The sequence below is a fragment of the Curcuma longa genome, chromosome 7 (assembly GCF_044706935.1).
Source record: "Curcuma longa cultivar G26 ecotype Majalengka, Jawa Barat chromosome 7, ITB_CL_G26_1.1, whole genome shotgun sequence".
Taxonomy (NCBI): Eukaryota; Viridiplantae; Streptophyta; class Magnoliopsida; order Zingiberales; family Zingiberaceae; genus Curcuma; species Curcuma longa.
In genome coordinates, this window is record NC_133867.1 from 11,255,536 (window position 1) to 11,274,281 (window position 18,746).

The 18,746-nt window shown below is 39.1% G+C and overlaps 2 protein-coding genes across 2 annotated transcripts in view; one reads left to right on the plus strand and one right to left on the minus strand.

The window, feature by feature from the left end:
- Positions 1 to 6,218, minus strand: part of LOC141832634 (exocyst complex component EXO70C1-like) — a 17,673-nt gene extending 11,455 nt beyond the window's left edge. The window contains 5 exon segments of the mRNA XM_074720100.1: positions 4,120 to 5,532; positions 5,535 to 5,663; positions 5,666 to 5,852; positions 5,854 to 5,972; positions 5,975 to 6,218. Of these exon segments, the coding sequence (XP_074576201.1) occupies positions 4,120 to 5,532; positions 5,535 to 5,663; positions 5,666 to 5,852; positions 5,854 to 5,972; positions 5,975 to 6,218 (2,092 nt within the window).
- Positions 6,219 to 8,070: 1,852 nt separating this feature from the next.
- Positions 8,071 to 18,746, plus strand: LOC141832636 (DNA mismatch repair protein MSH4-like). Its single transcript, XM_074720101.1, has 11 exons — positions 8,071 to 8,274; positions 10,501 to 10,564; positions 12,078 to 12,221; positions 12,299 to 12,366; positions 12,467 to 12,525; positions 12,666 to 12,822; positions 15,974 to 16,026; positions 16,102 to 16,200; positions 16,458 to 16,572; positions 16,644 to 16,766; positions 18,579 to 18,746. Exons 1-11 carry the CDS (start codon positions 8,071 to 8,073, stop codon positions 18,744 to 18,746), a joined length of 1,254 nt encoding a protein of 417 aa, XP_074576202.1.

Sequence of the window (18,746 nt, forward strand, 5' to 3'; positions counted from 1 at the left end):
CATGGCGCCCAATTCTTCTCCTTTCATGCGACGCGCCGCCATGCCCTCTACTTGCCATGTCGCCGGAGAAGCAAGGAGTGGAGCGCCGAAACCCTAGAGCGACGATGGTGAGGAGAGGGAAGGAAGGAAAACACTAGCCAGCCGCGATTAGCTCCTTCTCTTCTTCTCTGATGGCCGCCTGTGTTCGGGACACACCGTTCGCTAGAGAAGAGCAGCGCGTCGCCGCCACCTTCTTTGTGTGCGTGGATGATCGGAGAAATCAGCAGGGTGTTGTGTTTCTTTCTGCTGGACAAGCTGAAGGAGAGGTTTTCTACTTTGCTGTGAAAACGCAAGATACAACAGAGAAGAAGATGTGTGCCATCCTGCTTTCGGCCGTGTAGAGAGAAGGGGATGGTGTCCTGTATTTGGGCATGTGTGGGAGAGGAGGAGAAGATGCCGAATCGAAGATCTGTCTTTGTTTGACATACGTGGATGAATGTAACACCGCTGTTACGTTCACCGTAGGCAACCTCCTAGGCTAGAAATAGTTTTAGCTTGTTTTAAGTGGTTGTTGAGACTTATCGTTCGCGGAAACTTATGAAGTTTTCAGAGAACGTTCCATCATTGTCGGAATAGGTCCCGATCAATTTGTCCTAATTGGTGGTCAAAGGTTGACCATCAAAACTATACCGAGAATACGATTCTCCATGATAGTTAGAAAGTCCCGGAACGATCGCGACAAATGTTGTTGCGTGATTTCTGGAATAAGACTTCTCTCGATTCGATCGTTATCGATCATCGGCTAGTACCGAAGATGATGACATGACTCGTGGCTTTCGAAGCTGTCCAGACGAGAGCTTGGCGTGGATCACCAGTAGAGGCGGGACGAGGGCCGCTCGATTGATGCCAACACTGCTCAACGTCATCATCTGCGAGGTACGCGTTAGAATAATTTATTATTTAAAAATTTTAATTTTCTATCATGCCTTGTACACTTATTATTTTCTATATACATATGTGTGTTGCAATAATAACTGTTAATTATTTGTTTTATTTCTGCTGCGCACGTTTACGAAATATGTAAACACACATATTGTACCGGGACGATCCCAACAGACTTCACACCTGTCAAACATCCAATTTAGACTTTCCCTTGTCTAACCTCCAGTTAGGACTAGTCACTTCCAAAGGTAGACTTTCCACTTGCCAAACATCCAGTTTGCACTTTCCCTTGCCTAACCTCCAATTAGGACTTTCCCTACCTAATTCTCCAGATCAGAACTTCTCCTAGCCTCCAACTAAAACTGTCTAGCCTCCAACTAGGACTTCCTTGCCCAATCCTTCAGATCAGGACTTCCCCTGCCTAGCCTTCTACTAGGACTTACCCTGCCTAGACTCCAACTAGGACTTTCCCTGCTTAGCCTCCAACTAGGACTTTCCCTACTTAGCCTCAACTAGGACTTCTCCTTGCCTAGCCTCAACTAAGACTTCTCGCTAGTCTTCTGATCAAATTGACCTGACTAGACTTCACTCACATCCAAACATCAGGTCCTGTTTGGATCAACTCTTGGTCAAACAAACCAAACCTAGGTGTCTTATCAAACATCAAAACTGTAGGGTCAGGCCTAGTACTTCTTGCACCAATAGGGACTTCACCATTGCCAAACATTCAGTCTTCTTTGACGTGTTTGAACTTCTAGTCTCATGCCTAATTTCCAATCAACCTTGACTTGTTATGACTTTTTCATTGTCAAATGTCTGATCATTCATAGCCCACTTGACCTTCTCATCTCATGTTAAATGCTTGATCCTCTATGATTCTTGGACTTCTCATCTCATACCAAGTATCCGATCCTCCATAACCTACTTAGGCTTCACCCTTGCAAATTCTTTGTTGGACTTTCGATCTTCAAGTGTCTGGTCATTCGTAATTCACTTGGACTTTCAATCATCTTACACCAAGTGTCTGATCCTCTATAACTCACTTAGACTTAACACATCGTGCTAACCTATTGGACTTCCTACTGCCAAATGTTCAGTCAATCATGACCCTCTTAGACTTTCCTTTGCATGTTAAGTATTCAGTCAGTAATGACCCACTTAGACTTCTCTTCTCTTGCCAACTTCCTATTAGACTTCCGCACCGTCAAATATCCAATCAACCTTGACCTACTTAACATCTCACCCAACCAACTATCATATTGCTCACACATACTCACCAAATTGCACAAACATGCTCGCCATATTGCCCAAATATCGAAACTCAATATGAGTCTGCTAGAGCTTGGTCAACCAAGCTTGGTCAACTTAGTCAACCTTGATTAGAGGTCAATTACACTAAAAAAGTTATTAAACTTTTCTAGTTTCTTCCTATGGTTGACTGGAATCATCACAGTTAAGGGATTTGTGTGTGTTGAGTGTTCTGATTTATTAGTGTAATCGACCTCTGATCAAAGTTGACTAAATTCAAGTTGGCTCAAACTTAGGTTTTAATGTTTAACCAATATGTTCAACTGAAAGGAGAGTTTGCTGGAGAGTGAGATTATTGGTGCAATCGACCTTGGATCAAAGTTGACCAAGATTGGTTTAGATGTGAATGGTTGAGTGAAAAGTGGAGAAGTAGGTCAAGGTTGATCCAACAGAGATACTTGATAGTGGAGAAGTTCAAGTAGATCACGGTTGATCGGACACTTGACATGTAGTGGAAGTCCTAATAGGTCATGGAGGACGAGATGTCAAGCGCGAGATGGAAAATTCAAACAGGTCAAAATTGACTAGATGTTAGGCATGAGACAAGAAGTTTCAATAAGTCAAAGAGTGACCAGATGTTAGGTAATGTGAAGTCTCACAAGTCAAGGATGGCTGGATGTTAAGTAATGTGAAGTTCTAATAAGTCAAGGGTGATTAGAAGCTAGGGAACGGTGAAATCCCGACAGATCAAGATTGATCGGATGCTAAACAACTGTGAAGTCCCGATAGGTCAAGGTTGATCAGATGCTAAGCAAAGGGAGTCCTGATATGTTGAGGTCAACTAAATAATGCAAATTAAGAATTCAACTTTGATAAGGTTGAAACAAAGGTATTAGTAGAGGTATGAAATAACAATCAATTGATGAACTCCTAAACTCTAAGTTTGAGGTTTGAGAGTGTTTTAAGGGGGTTTGCGGTATATCAATTGACTATTGGGTATGATCAATTGACGGATGATACTGTTGCAGTGAACAAAAAATTTATGAGGTGATTTGAGAACTCAACTGTTGTTGCAATAGTCGACTTATAGGGTATAATAGTGATTGTTGTGGTCAATGTTGAGTTAGAAGAACCATTCTCTAGGTGTAATGTTCAAATTCTAGAAGAATAATTAATTGATAGTGACAAATAGTCGACTATTAGGTGATTTCTAATTAGAACTTAAAGCTTATAAAAGAAAGTTTCGTAGAGGATTTCATACATATTTTGGGGAAGAATGTTGCTGCATTCCAAACCTTCATGAGACATTTCAAAAATAATCAATAGTGAGGAAAGTAAAGATTTTGTATGTAAATTATTTATTTACATTGTAATCGTTTTATAGTTACCTTTATATTTTACTTGTAAGAATAAATGTTTGTAAGAGATTTTTTCACAATGTGTTCGGCAAGGAGATAGTATAGCGGTGCTAATGCTACGAAGCTAAATTGTAGAACAAGAACTGAATATTTTGAACTATATAAAAATCGATTTGTATGTTTATATTTTATTCTATATTTATTTTATTTATTTTTTATTATACATTATCATTTTGTAGACAAATACATCAATCAAAATAATAAAATTAAGAATTACTATTCACTCTCTCTAACCAACAACATCAACAGTCCAACATGATTGTCAACGCTTTCGATCACAATAGAACACTTTCGGATAGTAGAAAATATATAAAAACTACTCAAACAATTAAGTACAGATTGAACATGGTGTACTAAATTTTGTATGAACACCTCCATGAAAGTATATGGAAGCGGAGCTCTCGCTGAGGTTGATTTGCGTGTTTTCCAGAGGAAGTGAGCCGTAATAATCATTATCATATATTTTTGTCCTAATTAATTAATTATTAATTGTAATTATTGTTATTATCATGTCTGCTAAAATATTTTTTACCTCTAAAAAGTGGATTAAAAATATGAATTTGCTGAGAATTACTAAAGTTCCATGTTTCTTCGTATTTCCTCCGGCCAACCAGGGACGAAGGGTCGCCGGAGAACAGTTCGTCGATGTAGTTCTCGAGCTCCTCCGGCCCGAACTTGATGTACTTCTCCGTCTGCCTGCCCGGATCCAGGTACTGCGAAAACCTCCCCAGGAACGACCGGTACGCCGGCACGATCACCGCCGACACCGACACCCTGAGCTCCGACTGCAGCTGCTCGTCGCTGACCACCCACAGGCACTGCGCCTTGTGGATCTCCTCGAACATGGAGTTGAAGCTCTTGAACCGCTCCTTGAGCGCCGGCTTCGCCACCCCCGCTCCGCCCTTCCCCTGCAGCCCCGCGTCCTTGAAACACCCCAGCACCCTCGCCCACGTCTCCCGCTGGTAGTTCTTGTGGTACTGCCGCAGCTCCGTCGACCGCTTCCGGCTCCAGCTGTCCCCCAGCATCTGGTGGACCTCCCCTGACCCCTTTATCTTCTGCATGATGTACCGGCCGTTGTTCATCAGGAAGATGCTGTTCAGCGCCGGATCCTTGTACAGCCTCGCCTTCCCCTCCAGGTTCGCGTGCAGCATCTCCATCAGCTCCAACAGCTGGCTCGCGAAGTAGTTACTGTCTTCCCCGTCGTTCTTGGCGCTGCTGCCGTGATTCCGGTGCTCCTTGAAGATGTGCTCCATCGTGTTCCTGTACTCGCACGCGTACTTGAGGTAGTTCATCACGTACCGAGTCAGCGGGTGGACGGCGCCGCCCGGCACCGGCGTCTTCGTCGTGTCGTTCTTGATCGAGTTCTCCAGCTCGCAGAAGATGGCCACGGCCGCCTCCGCGAGACGCGCGTTCACTGACGCGATCTCCGTCTCGAGATCTTCCAACGCCGAGGGCTCGCCGTCGTGGTTTTCTCCGAGCGGCTCTGGCTGCAAGAGAGCGTGGATCTTGGGTAGGATGTCGCGCAGGGTCTCGTACATGTCGAGCACCTTGAAGAGCTTCTCCGCGGAGCGCTTGGTCATGGCGACGGCCTCCGCGAAAGTGAGCAGCGGGATGGTGGCGCTGCAGATGAGGTCGTGGAAGATGCTCCGGGCGATGGCTTCTTGGCCGGCAAGAACGGCGAAACAGAGGTCCTGCTCGCGGGGGAAGGCGACTTCGACGGACTGCCGGAAGACTCGGATCCACGTGGCGATCTCGCTCTCGAGCGACTCCAACGGCAGCCGCACCACGTCGTCGATGCTGAGCTTCTCGTATCCGAGGCTCGACAGGCCGGCGTCGAAGGCGTTCCTACGCGCCACCGCGATCACCTGGCAGCACTCCGTAGTGTACCCGGCTTTGAACATGGAGCCCACCACGCGGCGCAGCTCCTCCACCATCTCCGGCGCATCTCCGGCGCCAGGTCGAAGGAGTTGGACTCCGGCGAGGACTGAGAGCAGCACCGGTCAGAGGAGTCGGAGCTGCGGTCGGAAGAGGAAGGGCGCTTGCTCTTGGATCGGGCGCTGCCGGGGTCGACCTTAATTTGGGATCTTGATCGAGGAGGATGTACAACTCGTCCTCAAGGAAGCACATAGCCCGGTGGACGATCCCACCGGCGCGGTTCATCGCACGCTTGCACTCCGGCTCCGCAGAAGATAAGCCACCTGTCGCCGACGTCAGCTTGACCACGAGATCGATGGTCCTGAAAAGGCTGAGCTCGCCATTTTCCGAGCGACGACAATATCCCGAACTCCCCGGACTCATGCTTCGCCACCATCTCCTCTGCGAGGTCAAGAAACTTCTCGACGGCGGACTGCGGGAAGACCAGCGGAGCATCAGGCGGCTCCCGAGAACTCTGCCTATGAAATCATCGATCTCAGCCAGAGGGAAGCGACACCGACGTCCTCCTTCTTCCTCCTCCTCCTCCTCATTCTTAACCTCTTCACCTTCCTTGCCTATCAATTCCTCCTTGTGAAGCTTGAATCCGTCCTTATTGTCGCGCCTTTCGAGCTTGACGCTGCCGAATGAAAGGCTGCGGCCGACCTCGCGTGGCCTTTGGCGGGCTTCCTTTTGAGGGAAGGAATGAAATCTCTCCATGGACCTGGCGAAAGATCGATCGATCGATCGTATAAGAAGAATTTAAAAGACATGCATCGCTGCGTGAAGATCTTAATTAGGAGGAGAAACAGAAGCGAGGGAAAAATACAAGGGAGGGGACGGGAGAGGAAGAGGGGGGATCGAGGAAATTACGGGGGAATATTTGAAATGGTCGTTTGCTTGCTAGGCTATCCACTCAGTTTAGGGGGTTAGAATTAGTGGTGCCAAAGTAGACCATTGGGTTGGGTTGGGTCGGGCTCGGTCTATTACTATATCGGGTTAGGTCGGAGGGGTCGGGTCGGCCACGACATAGTCAATCTTTATTTGATTTATGAGAAGTCTCAATTACGGAACATATTTCAAACTTAAAAGACTAAAGTTGAAAATTAATCGGGCAAACAGATTAAGGTCATTAGATATGATCGTGGAAGTGAATATTACGGTAGATATGATGAATCAAATGAACAATATCCAAATCCATTTGTTAAATTTCTAAAGGAATATGGTATAGCTCTCATAGTACACCATGATGAATAGTTCTCCCAATATTAATGGATACTAAAGGATATCGTTAGAAGCATGCTTTCTCATTCAACCTTATTGAGAAACATTGAAAATTGTAGAAACATTCTCAACAGAGTAGCTACAAAATCAATGCTAAAACTCCAAATGAACTTTAGACTGATAAAAGGCCAAGTATTAAACACTTTTGTGTTTGGGGATTAGGTAAGCCTTATAGGCCCAATAAAAAAAATTAGACTAAAAAATAATTAACTATTATTTTTTTGGTATTCTAACAGATCAAGAGGGTATAAATTTTATGATCCGACGATCAAATCCCTTTTTAGATGGAAAATGCAACATTATTTGAGGATGTTAAATTTGAGAGGAGAGATAAAGATAAAGAATTTGCTCTTGAAGAGGAATTAATTCAAATTTCTACCATTGCGTTTGATGATATCACTGTATGATCAGTAAGTAAATTTGAAATTTCAAGACAATAAAGAACTCCCTATATAGAATGCGGAAATTATTTCTAAAAGGACAAACTAAATACTCTCAAACTCAAGAAAAATGTCATTAAGAAAATCCACGAGAGAACGGAGAAATTCTATTCAAGATGATTATATAATATTTCTCCAACGACTAGTGGAGGATGATCCTATCAACTTCCATCAGATTACACAAAGTTCAAATTCTCAAAGGTGGATTGATGCTATGAATGAAAATTTTAAGTTGAAGTATGACAATAACATTAGGTATCTCATTTCATTACCTATAGATGCGAAATTCATTGGTTGCAAATGGAAATTTAAAATCAAAAGGAATTTAAATGATGATGTAGAAAGATATAAGGTTTGTCTTGTCGCAAAAGGTTTCACTCAGTGGAAAAGTATTGATTATAAGGAGACTTTTCTATGAACTTCTTTAGGACTATTATGACACTAATTGCATATTTTGATCTTGAGTTATATCAAATGGATATAAAGATTGTGATGGTGACATTGATTAACAATTTATGTGGTGCAATTATAAACTTTTTGTCAGAAGCTGCAAAAGAAAATAGTTTGCAAACTTAAAAAATTCATCTATGGACTAAAACATATTTTTTGACAACGGTATCATAAATTCCATCAAGTAGTATTTTTTAGTTTTGAGGTGAATACCGTGACAACATATTTTCTTGGTTTTGTATGTTGATGACTTATTGCTTCTTAGCAACGGTAACGATTTTTATTCGAAACAAAGAAATTTCTATCAAAAAATTTAAGATGAAATATCTTATAGATGCCTCTTTTGTATTAGCACTACAACAAAAATCGGAAGAGGTGGAAGGCTTGTAGCAGACGCGATGGCGATGGCGATGGCGGCGACTCGCTCGCGTATGAGTAGCGAGTGTCGCCGATGCACCGGTCGGAACGGTGGCGGCGAGCCGCAAATCGGGAATCGCGGCTGGCGAAGAGATCGCAGTGAAAATCGCAGGCGCGCCTTGTCTCTGTTGCATTGGCGAGCAGAGAAGATCGCAGGCGGCACGTGGAGAAACGACGTGGGCAAGGTCTCTGTCACGCTCCCTCTTTTGCATGAGCGGTGGCGTGCGGTGGGCAGAGGCGTCGAGCAGAGAAGAGAAGAGGCGCGGCGATCGGGGAAAAAAAGAAGAGGAAGGAAGAGGAAAAATTAGGGTTTTGGAAAATCTCGCTCTGATACCATGTTAAAACTATCTTAACCTAAAAAAAAACATGTACAAGATTTATATAGCCAGCATAACCCTAAGATCATAAGAGAAAAAGACCTATCTACCCCTGCTTCTCACAACAGTCGCTAAGTGATACACCTAGACATTTGATATTGATTATGATGAGACTTTTGATCTAGTCACCAAGATGAATTCTATTTGACTCATGGTTTGAAATTGTGTACGGTATCAAGCGGCATGATTGAAAAGGATCGTTCCGATAAATTAACAAGACTCGATACTACCCGGTATAAACAATGTCTTTTGTGTTGATATGTTAATGATGTCGATGAGTATCATGTTATACCAACACTAGATACCCCTTAGCATGCTAAACTACGGAAAAATGAATTGAGATAATGTTGTTCTTTATTTTATAGTTTGTGTTCATTCGAGATATTGTCAAAACTATACCATTCTAAATTTTAAGTCCAAACTTAAGTATATAGGTGTCTTTTCTTCTTCTTTTCCTTCCCCCTTTCACCTCTAATCTTCCACTAGTATTATACATCAAATGTTGGCATGATACCAAAATAATATCATTCTAGTCAAAGACTGAAACTCTAATACGGCTCGAAATTTTGAATCCACTGTCATCTTTTTTGTTGCAAACCTTTGTTGGAAATTAGATCAATTAAATGTGAAATATGCCTTGCATGGTGACTTATAAGAGAAGTTTACATATACCTCTTGGATTTACTATTATTGATAGAGTTGGTAAGGTGTGTTGTCTATGGTGTTCTTTATGTAGGTTGAAAAAGTCAGTATTTGACAGGTTTCATCAAGCAGTTGTTGCTCTGGAATATAAGCAGAGTAATGTTGATCATATAATATTTTACAGGCACAATCATGATAAGGTAGCTATTGTAATTGTATGTGTGGATGATATCAATGTCATTAGTGATGATATAGATGAGATTGGTGATTTGAAAACTCAAACATGTGTTTGAGGTGAAAGATTTGAGTGAATTGAGGTATCTTTTCGGTATTGAAGTTGCTCGATCTTCACATGGTATATTTCTCTCACAAATAATGTGCTGGATTTATTTATTGAATCGAGAATGTTGGGTTGTAAGCATGTTGGAACTCCAATTGATTAAAGTCATCAGCTTATTACAAATTCAGTCACACCTGTAGATCACTGGAGATATCAGAGGTTGGTAACCAGATTAATTTATCTCTCGAAGATTATCCAGGTCATGGTGTATTTTTCTCACAAGTAGGAAATCTTAAGGTGGGGTGTTTTACAGATGCAGATTGGTCAGTTGTTTAAATGATGGTTGATCCACCACTGGTTATTTGTACATTTGTTGGTGGAAATCTAGTTACCTGGTGGAGTAAGAAACAAATTGTTGTTGCTAGTGTAGAAGCAGCATATAGTGCAGCAGAGTATAGAGCTATGACTTAAGGTGATTGTGAGGTATTATGGTTGAAGCAATTCTAATTAGAGTTACGCCTCTATCCATAAACACTTCTCTTTTATGACAATAAAGCAGCCATTGAGATTGCTAATAATCCAGTGCAACATGATAGAATGAAGCATATAGAGCTCGATTCACATTTTTTTAAAGAAAAGTATAAAAGAAGGAAGCATTTGGATTCTTTACCTGCGTCTTCTGAGTAATTAGCAGATATTTTTACCAAGGGATTGAGTAGTAATATGCTTCTTCTATTATGTACAAGATGGGTTTAAAAGGTATTTTTACACCATCTTAAGGAGAGTATTGTAATGAAGGGCTTGAATTAAATTTATTGAGTTACCAAGTACCTAATTGTAATTTTTAATGTAAATCTTAAAGTGGCAATTTAGGGTTGTGAGCAGGGAGATGAAGGAGGACATTCTCCTTCCTTCTTGCTCTCAATCTCGAAGTAGCTTTTAGTAGAAGTGCTTCACAAGAGATGTATAGAGTTGTGGGTGTTGCTTGTATTCACCTTAGAGTTTGTTTTTTCTGAAGACACCGATTACTATTTGCATTCTACAGGACATATTTGGCATGCACAGTTACTTATCTATGCTTCTTAATAACTAAACTTTTCAAAATGCTGCAGCTTAATGCTAGAAACAAGTCTGCAGCTGTTGAATGTTTCATGCGTACAGAGCTATTCTTAGAAGGTTATTATAATCTTTCTTTTCCAATAAAGAAGATGATTGTCACTTTACCTGTATTTGTTATCGTATGTGTATATATGGATTCTTCTATACTTAGTGGAACTTTTGCTGATTAATTTTATCTCTGAATGCTATTTTGATTTAGAAACCTTAATGATTGTGACAAAATATGGTTGTGCTATCAGCTCTCAATTATAGCTGTGGCTTTGAACCAATTAATTTTATCTTTATTAAGTCTTAGGATGCTATTTAATGAGAGAAGTGGCAACAGTAAAGGTCAAATCAGGAAAAAAGATGCACAATCTTCAAATCTTTTCTCGAGAGTGTCTATTTTTCGAGGGAAAAAAACATTTACTGCTTTCTTTTAAAGAAAGCTTCAGTGGATTATATTAAAATGTGTACCTATGCTTTCACTAGAGAAATTAGTGGTTCATTCTTGGTGTGAGATTTTAAGGCAAAAATTTGTAAATCTAGCAACAATCTATACTCTTTATTTATAATATCTAACATGCTAGCACTGCTAATACTTAAACATGATAAAATATTATCATAATGTATAGTATTTAACCATCCTGATCAATTCCAGATTCTGTCAGTTACAACATGCTAAATTTTGATTGTGATGAAGATTTCTAAATCTCATTCTCCAGAGATGATATATTAGTTCTAAAACATTTTGTTTTATTTATTATTCAGCGCAAAACTGTTTTCCATTAGATAACAGAGAGAGATGTGTTTCCAAGAAAAATAGTAATTCATTATATCACATTCTCAGAGAACACAAATTTGCTAGGTTATTACTTTAATCAATGTTATATATACATAAGTTTGTATCAATAATAGACTTTTTGTTGTTGTAATAGAATAAATAGACAAAGGGCGGCCAATGTGTTCATATAAGGAAAATGGACTAGGGTAACTTCTGTTGACGGAGACCAATAATAAATTTCTTTCTATTATGAATTAATTTAGAATTGTTGTTAGGCACATGACTATGTACTAAATAATCAAATAGTTTTTTTTGCTGTAATTTTTTGCCCATCAGATTCCCCATTGAAAATCCTATATAATTTCCTTGACGTCCCTCTATTTAAAGAATGACACTTAATGAGAATGGTTAACCATGCTGACCAGCACATACCATGTCAATGCTTTGCTCGCTTCAGATTCCATTAAATTTGAAATCTTGTCTGTGAATGTTTCTGATAGAGATTAAATTTGGCACAGACTGCTGATTTGGAAGTCTTTACAAAATTGATTTTCTTTCAACAGGATGAGGTTTTCATTAAACCATTAAAAAGTGTATTATGTCAATGTATCTTTCTTCGGTTATTGTTGTAGGTCAAGCATTCAGAGATAAAATTAATCCAGCTGAATCGTGTATTGTTGTAGGTCAAATGGATGCTGAAATCAGCGGCTGAATTTCCTTGAATACATTAATTTTGTTTCCTGTTCTATTACTTATCTGTGTGGTTTTGAATTTTGTACTTTTGCTAACCACCACACTGAATTTCAGGCTTAATTGATGTCATAAGGGAGGATGTTAGCATACTGACATTACTTGCAGAGGTTTTGTGCCTTCTAGATATGATTGTGAATTCATTTGCCCATACAATATCCACCAAACCTGTTGATCGTTATACTAGACCAGAATTCACTGGTAGCTACTAATTTACTTTCGACTCAATTTGTGTATCAAGTTGTATTAGGAAATTCCTAACCAACTTAATTGTTCAGATAACGGTCCTGTGGCTATTGATGCTGGAAGGCATCCTATTCTTGAGAGCATACACAATAATTTTGTTGTATGTTTCAAATATGATCAAATGAATTCAATTTTATGTCTTCATATGCTTTGTTCATGTGACTCCTACCTTATGTTCTCTAACTCTGACACTAATGCAGCCTAACAATCTTTTCCTCTCTGAAGCATCCAATATGGTGATTGTCATGGGACCAAATATGTATGGTGCTTTCTGAACCAATGTGTCATGCTTATATTATGCCCTAAACAAACTGTTATTTGTTGTCTTCAGAATGTTGTTAATTAGCAGCAGTTGTACATTTTTTTCTGTCTTAACTATAGATTTCTTGTCTGTGCCAGGAGTGGTAAAAGCACTTATCTTCAACAAGTTTGTCTTATCATCATCCTGGCCCAAATTGGTTGCTACATCCCTGCTCGTTTTGCATCACTAAGGACAGTTGATCGCATTTTCACACGGATAGGGACTGAAGACAATGTCGAGTACAACTCAAGCACTGTATGGGACTTGAAAACTTATATTTACTTAATGAAACTATACAATAGTGTTTTGGACATTTTTGTCACCATATAGACTCATTTGATAGAGAAGAAGGAATCAACTTCAGATTCATGATACAAAGGCATGCCTTAACACCACCCATATGCATAATACGAGCCAAAATTTTGCCTAACCACATATCAGCACCTTTTACATTTACTGCAATGTCACGTTATCTTGAAGTGACTCACCTTTAGTCCCTAGAGGTAGGCAAGGTGTGCTCTTTATCCACTCATTGGTAAGAGGGGCACTACTAATTCATTAATTTATGAGGCAGAGGGACAACTAAGATAAAAATGACTAACCATCTTGATTTATACATCTTCTTCCAATGACAAGTGGTATTAGCATTAATCTAAGAGTTTAGCGTTTGACTAGTTGAGTGGGTCAAACATGGGTGATGAGTCTAGGCTCACAAGCTATAGGTTGTGTGGGCTGTCACGACCCAAAGATTTCTGTCCTTATATAGCCTCCCTGCTCGTTACAATATCCATCACTGCATCATAATTACAAATAACACCACTAAGGGTGCACAAGGTTGTAACAAATATACAATTTATTAAATGATATAGAAAAATATTAACACAATATCCAACTCAAGATGATGACCTAACTAGAGCTAGACTCGTGTTGATAATAACAATAATAATCAAGCTTTTATCCTACTAAGTGATGTTGGCTATATAGATCATCCTACGCCATTGGAATCGATTCTCTATTATATTCTCATTTATATTTAAATGAATTATATCCTCAAGATGATGGCCTAAAACCTTTATCCTCTTTTATCGTTGCTAACTAAGTTTTCATTGGTTTCCCTCTTCCTTGATTAATGTATGTAATTGTCATGGTTTCACATCGCCTAATTGAGATATTTATTGGTCACCTAAATACATGTCCAAACCATCTTAAATGCGTCTTTCAAATTTTTTTTTCAATAGATGCAACTTCAACTTTCTCTCTAATGCCTTATATGTTCGCACATCCACTTTAACATCCTTATCTCTGTGACTCATCATCTACTCGTGTGCTCACTTCATAGTCCAACATTCAGCTTCAAATAACATAATAGGTTTAACCGCTGTTTTGTAAACTTCTCTTTAAGCTTTAGGGGTATCACAAAGAACACCTGTCACTTGCCAACTATTTCTACTTTTCACTAGGGTTGGTATTGTAGGCCAATGACCTTGCCTTTCATAAAAAATAGCAAGATTTATTTCATTGGTATGGCATAATTTGCCAAACATTATTAAGCTCAAAAATCTCTACATCTAATCAACTGTCCTAAGACAGACTCTTAGTGTAAGAAAATGATGGAAAGTATCTATTGCTCATAGTCTGTCAAAAATTCCTATCTTTCTTCCTTCTGCCATATTTATTCCAAATGCATAAGAGAGAGAAAAGTTGAGATGCATATGATGTCTAAATGACCATCATTTTTTCTCTGGAACCATCTTATTCAAGGAATGGTTTTTTCCCTTGTTCAAATTTGAGTTCTGTTTTTTAGATTGCTTCCTCCTTTCTTATTGTTTTTGTCATCTTCTTTATGATTACCACTTTCTTCACTCACACTGCTGTTTTTTTTAATACTATAGTTGTTTTGTTGCATTAAATATATATGCATGTGTGTAGCCCCGCATGGGAAGGATTACCTTGGTAATGCAACAATTCTTCAACTCACACATATGTTGGGGAGATATTTGGCAACACTTGCAACATATCCAGTTTCAACCATATAGGAAACAAAAGCAATGATTATGCATGTAGAATAACAACAATGCCATAGTAATATGTCAAGATTTCATGCAAGTAGAAATGTAATGCTAATCACATGTTAAAACCATAAAAATGTAAAATGTCCATAATACAACATGCTTCATGGAAATTTAAAAAAAAATGAAGAAATTAAGCTTGTACTAAGCTAGCGAAAAGCTCAAAATATCTTGCAAATCTCCAATTATAATACCAGGGATGTCTTAGAGCAACATAATAGTACGTATACTTAATGACTTGTTTCAACACTTCTACTGCTCATCTTAGACTGATCTAGAGATAGGTATAACAAGTACAAAGCATTAGTAGAAAATGTCACACCCTAAGTTAGCGCCTTCCCATGGCTAGGAATGACCCCATCAACCATACAATTCCACCGACACATCCCTCTTGTCAGGCAAGGGTTATGCCTCTCATTGCTAGATAACTCTCATAACACAATTGTACACCACACTCATAAAGTATATAAGGCCATCACACCAATAATGAATAAGAATCAACCTTGTAAAGGGCAGTTTGGTGCACAAAGCTTCCGCCAATGTGGGTTCTGGGGATGTGTCTGTTGTACATAGTCTTACCATGCATTATAAGAGGTTATTTTCACGACTTGAACCCGGACCACTAAGCCACACGGCAATAACTTTATCATTGTGCCAATGCTCCCTTTCAAGAATCTATCTCAAAGAAATAAGCAAATGCATGGTAGCCATAGTTACAAGATTTCAAATTAGTAATGCAGAACATGACAAATATGTCATAAGAGTGTAACAACTTTAAAAAAGCTATAAAATACATGGGTCAAACTAGTGGTTGTTGCATATTAAAAATCCAGTAGCTTGTCTAATGAATTTACTCAACACCACCTTTGACTCATCTAAATGTAAAATGAAAAACTACTTGTCAGTATAAACTAGTAGGTGAGCCTTCCAAGAGATTAAACAAAATATAGGCAAGTCAATGCAAGAGAAAAGCTATATAAATGCTACAATTTCTAGCAAGAGTTGTAATAGGAACCTCAATCACAATCATCAAGTAAGGAATGATGCTCATATCTATTTATTGTCCCAAGAGTGTCACCTTAGTGACAAAGTTCAATAGTCTCTCTCGGCTATAATGGTCACTTTGGTTATCAAACCTAGAAAAATTTCATATGTTCTGTGCTTCTCTGATTGTGCTTCTAAATAGAAGAATCACCATCGTATTCTGTGTTCTGTGCTTCTCTGATCATGCAAAAAATTTCTCTTCAATTTTATCTGGATACTTCTAAATAATTATATTATATGAATTTGTGTTATATCAAGTAGTGTTTGTCAATTGATGGCTTATCATTTTGCAGTTTATGACAGAAATGAAGGAGACAGCTTTTCTCATGCAAAATGTTTCTTCAAAGTACCTTTGGTTCAATACTTACTGCCAATAAATGTGATTCTATGTTAATTTTCTCATGATGTTTCTTCTTTCTAGGAGTTTGATTGTCATTGATGAACTTGGAAGAGCTACATCTTCCTCTGATGGATTTGCCATTGCATGGAGCTGTTGCGAGCATCTTCTCTCTCTCAAAGCGTAATTTTTTGTTTCAACAAATTGGCATCTGCTGTTGATTGATAACAAGTGGACCTTTACTCTGGATAATTTGATATTATTCTTGTTTCTAACTGTTCATTTGATTTGTTCCATATTCTCAAAGCTACCCCTTTTATAATTTTTTGTATTGAATATTCCAACTAATATCTTCCCCGTATATGCTCTTGGGTTTGGTTGGATTTACACTGGTCACTTAGAAGTTTTCTCAATTATATTAAGTTCTACTTCTTTTGCAGTTATACTGTATTTGCTACCCATATGGAAGGCATCTCTGAAATGGCAACCATCTATCCCAATGTGAAGACACTCCACTTTGACGTGGAATTGAAGAACAATCGCTTAGATTTTAAGGTGGTTTCTGTGGAAGTTCAAAATTTTCTTAAACTTGCTTTCTGATAGTTGTATCTCTTATGGATTACCAGTTCCACCTCAAGGATGGTCCACACCATGTGCCACATTATGGTCTTCTTTTGGCTGGAATTGCTGGTCTGCCAAGCTCTGTGATCGAGACAGCAAGGGGCATCACAGCAAAGATATCTGAAGAGGTAATAAGATTTCTTGCGGTGTTAGATCATTGAACCATTATTGTAGGAATAAGTATGTGCAGAAATGGCTATTATTCTCTTCAAGTACAAGCGGAATTGGAATAGATTATTGGCAACATTCCTTTCATGATTTTTCTCGTAAAGCAATATCTGCCTTCCAAAAAGCTCTTGTTCAAAATGAGTTGGTGACAGAAACCTGGACCAAATTTTGAGATCTAACTCCTAGCCGTGATCTTCAAATTAAGATTCTTGACTTATGAATCTAACAGACTGGTTTTGCTTTCACTAGCCATAAATAGTCATTGAAGGTTGAAAAAACTGAAGGAATTTACATGGTGAAATACATCATGCCCCAAAATAGAGGAGACAGAGATAGAGGGAGAATTGTTGGTCATCACAAGTCCCAACATTTCCATCGAACTCAGTTGGATATCCAATACGTCTAGCTCTAAGATTGGGCCTGTTGTTTTTTCCTGGAAATTTCAACCTTATATTCTAACATTGAGAGAGCACTTGTAGGAAAAGAATGATAACTCTTTACTGTCACATGTCCACTTCATGCTTATGACGTATGATCTCTTGGGCCTTCCTAGGTGTGGGGTACCTTCCAGGTTTGTTCTCATGTACCATTCTTTTAGCATAAGAGGTCTTGGCCAAGGTTCAAATTTTCAAGCCGTGCTAGAGTTTCGGTCTTTGACTGGAATGATACTGCTTTGGTATTATATTGATTTTTTGATGCATGGTGTCAGTGACAGATTAGATATTGAAGGAGGAACGAGATGAAACATAGGAAGGAACATTATTTGTGTCAAGTGGTATCGAGTTTTAATAATTTACTGGAAATGATATGTTTCGATTGTTTTGCTTGGTACAATGTGAGATTTCAAACTTATGGTCTTGGCTATTGATCATGATCCTTCCCATTGCTGAGTCTCAACTACATGGCCAACTACTTCCTTTCCTCAGTCTTGAAAGCTGTCTTCCCATTCATCACTAGGCCTTTTCCAAATCTGGTGATAGAAATTTTAATAGAGATTGGAGGGAAGTTCATATACCAGGTTCAACTAGTAAGCTATTCAGAGAGATGGAGTGACTACTAAAAAAAGAAACCCTCCTGAATTGACTATTTTGACTTGATAAAAGACTGGGTAGTTTGCTTCCTGCCCTGGTGCTCAGAAAGAGTAGGTAGCTTTCTGTTCCTGCGGTAGGAATATCCTATTGGCCCTTGCACTGGACGAGATACGCAGGAAACTTGAATGTGTGGTTCTGGCCAAGCTTTCCTTCAATACCTTCATCCCTTTTGCTGTGGCTCGGTGCCATCCCTAAAGACAAGAATTTCACTAGTTTTTCCTAGTGAGTGAATGCTAGATTGATTGAACTTCTAGTTTGAAGAATTACACAAATTGAATTTATGGGCTTTATTAATCTGACTGTTTGGTTAACAACATGGCTGTAGGAAGGATGGCATGTTCCACCTAGATCTCCTCTTCTATGTAATGTGATGCATTTGACCTAGATTTATACTTCTATTGAATCTTACTATGGGGTCTCAATGCTATTGAATCTTACTTTCTCTCAATCAACATTACTGTTTCAGTGCTTTCCACATCCTGTCTTACATTGGATGATCCATCAGATGCTCTGAAGTCTCAAGCCCACTTTCTTGTAACTAAGCTGCAATTTCTTTGTATAAACTACTATCAATTTCCACAAATTGTCAAACTTGCTGTATATTTGTGAAATTTATGCTGGTTTGCGCAAGTATTACTAAACATGATGACTCATGCATTTTTGTTTTTTTTTTCTTTTTAGGATGTGAAGAGGATGCACTTAAACTGTGAAAAATATCGTTCAGTTCAAATGGCGTACCAAGTTGCCCAGAAGCTAATCTGCTTAAAATACTCCAACCAAAGTGAGGATTACATTCGACAAGCCCTACAGAATCTCCAGGAGAGCTACAAAATCGACAAGTTAAATTGA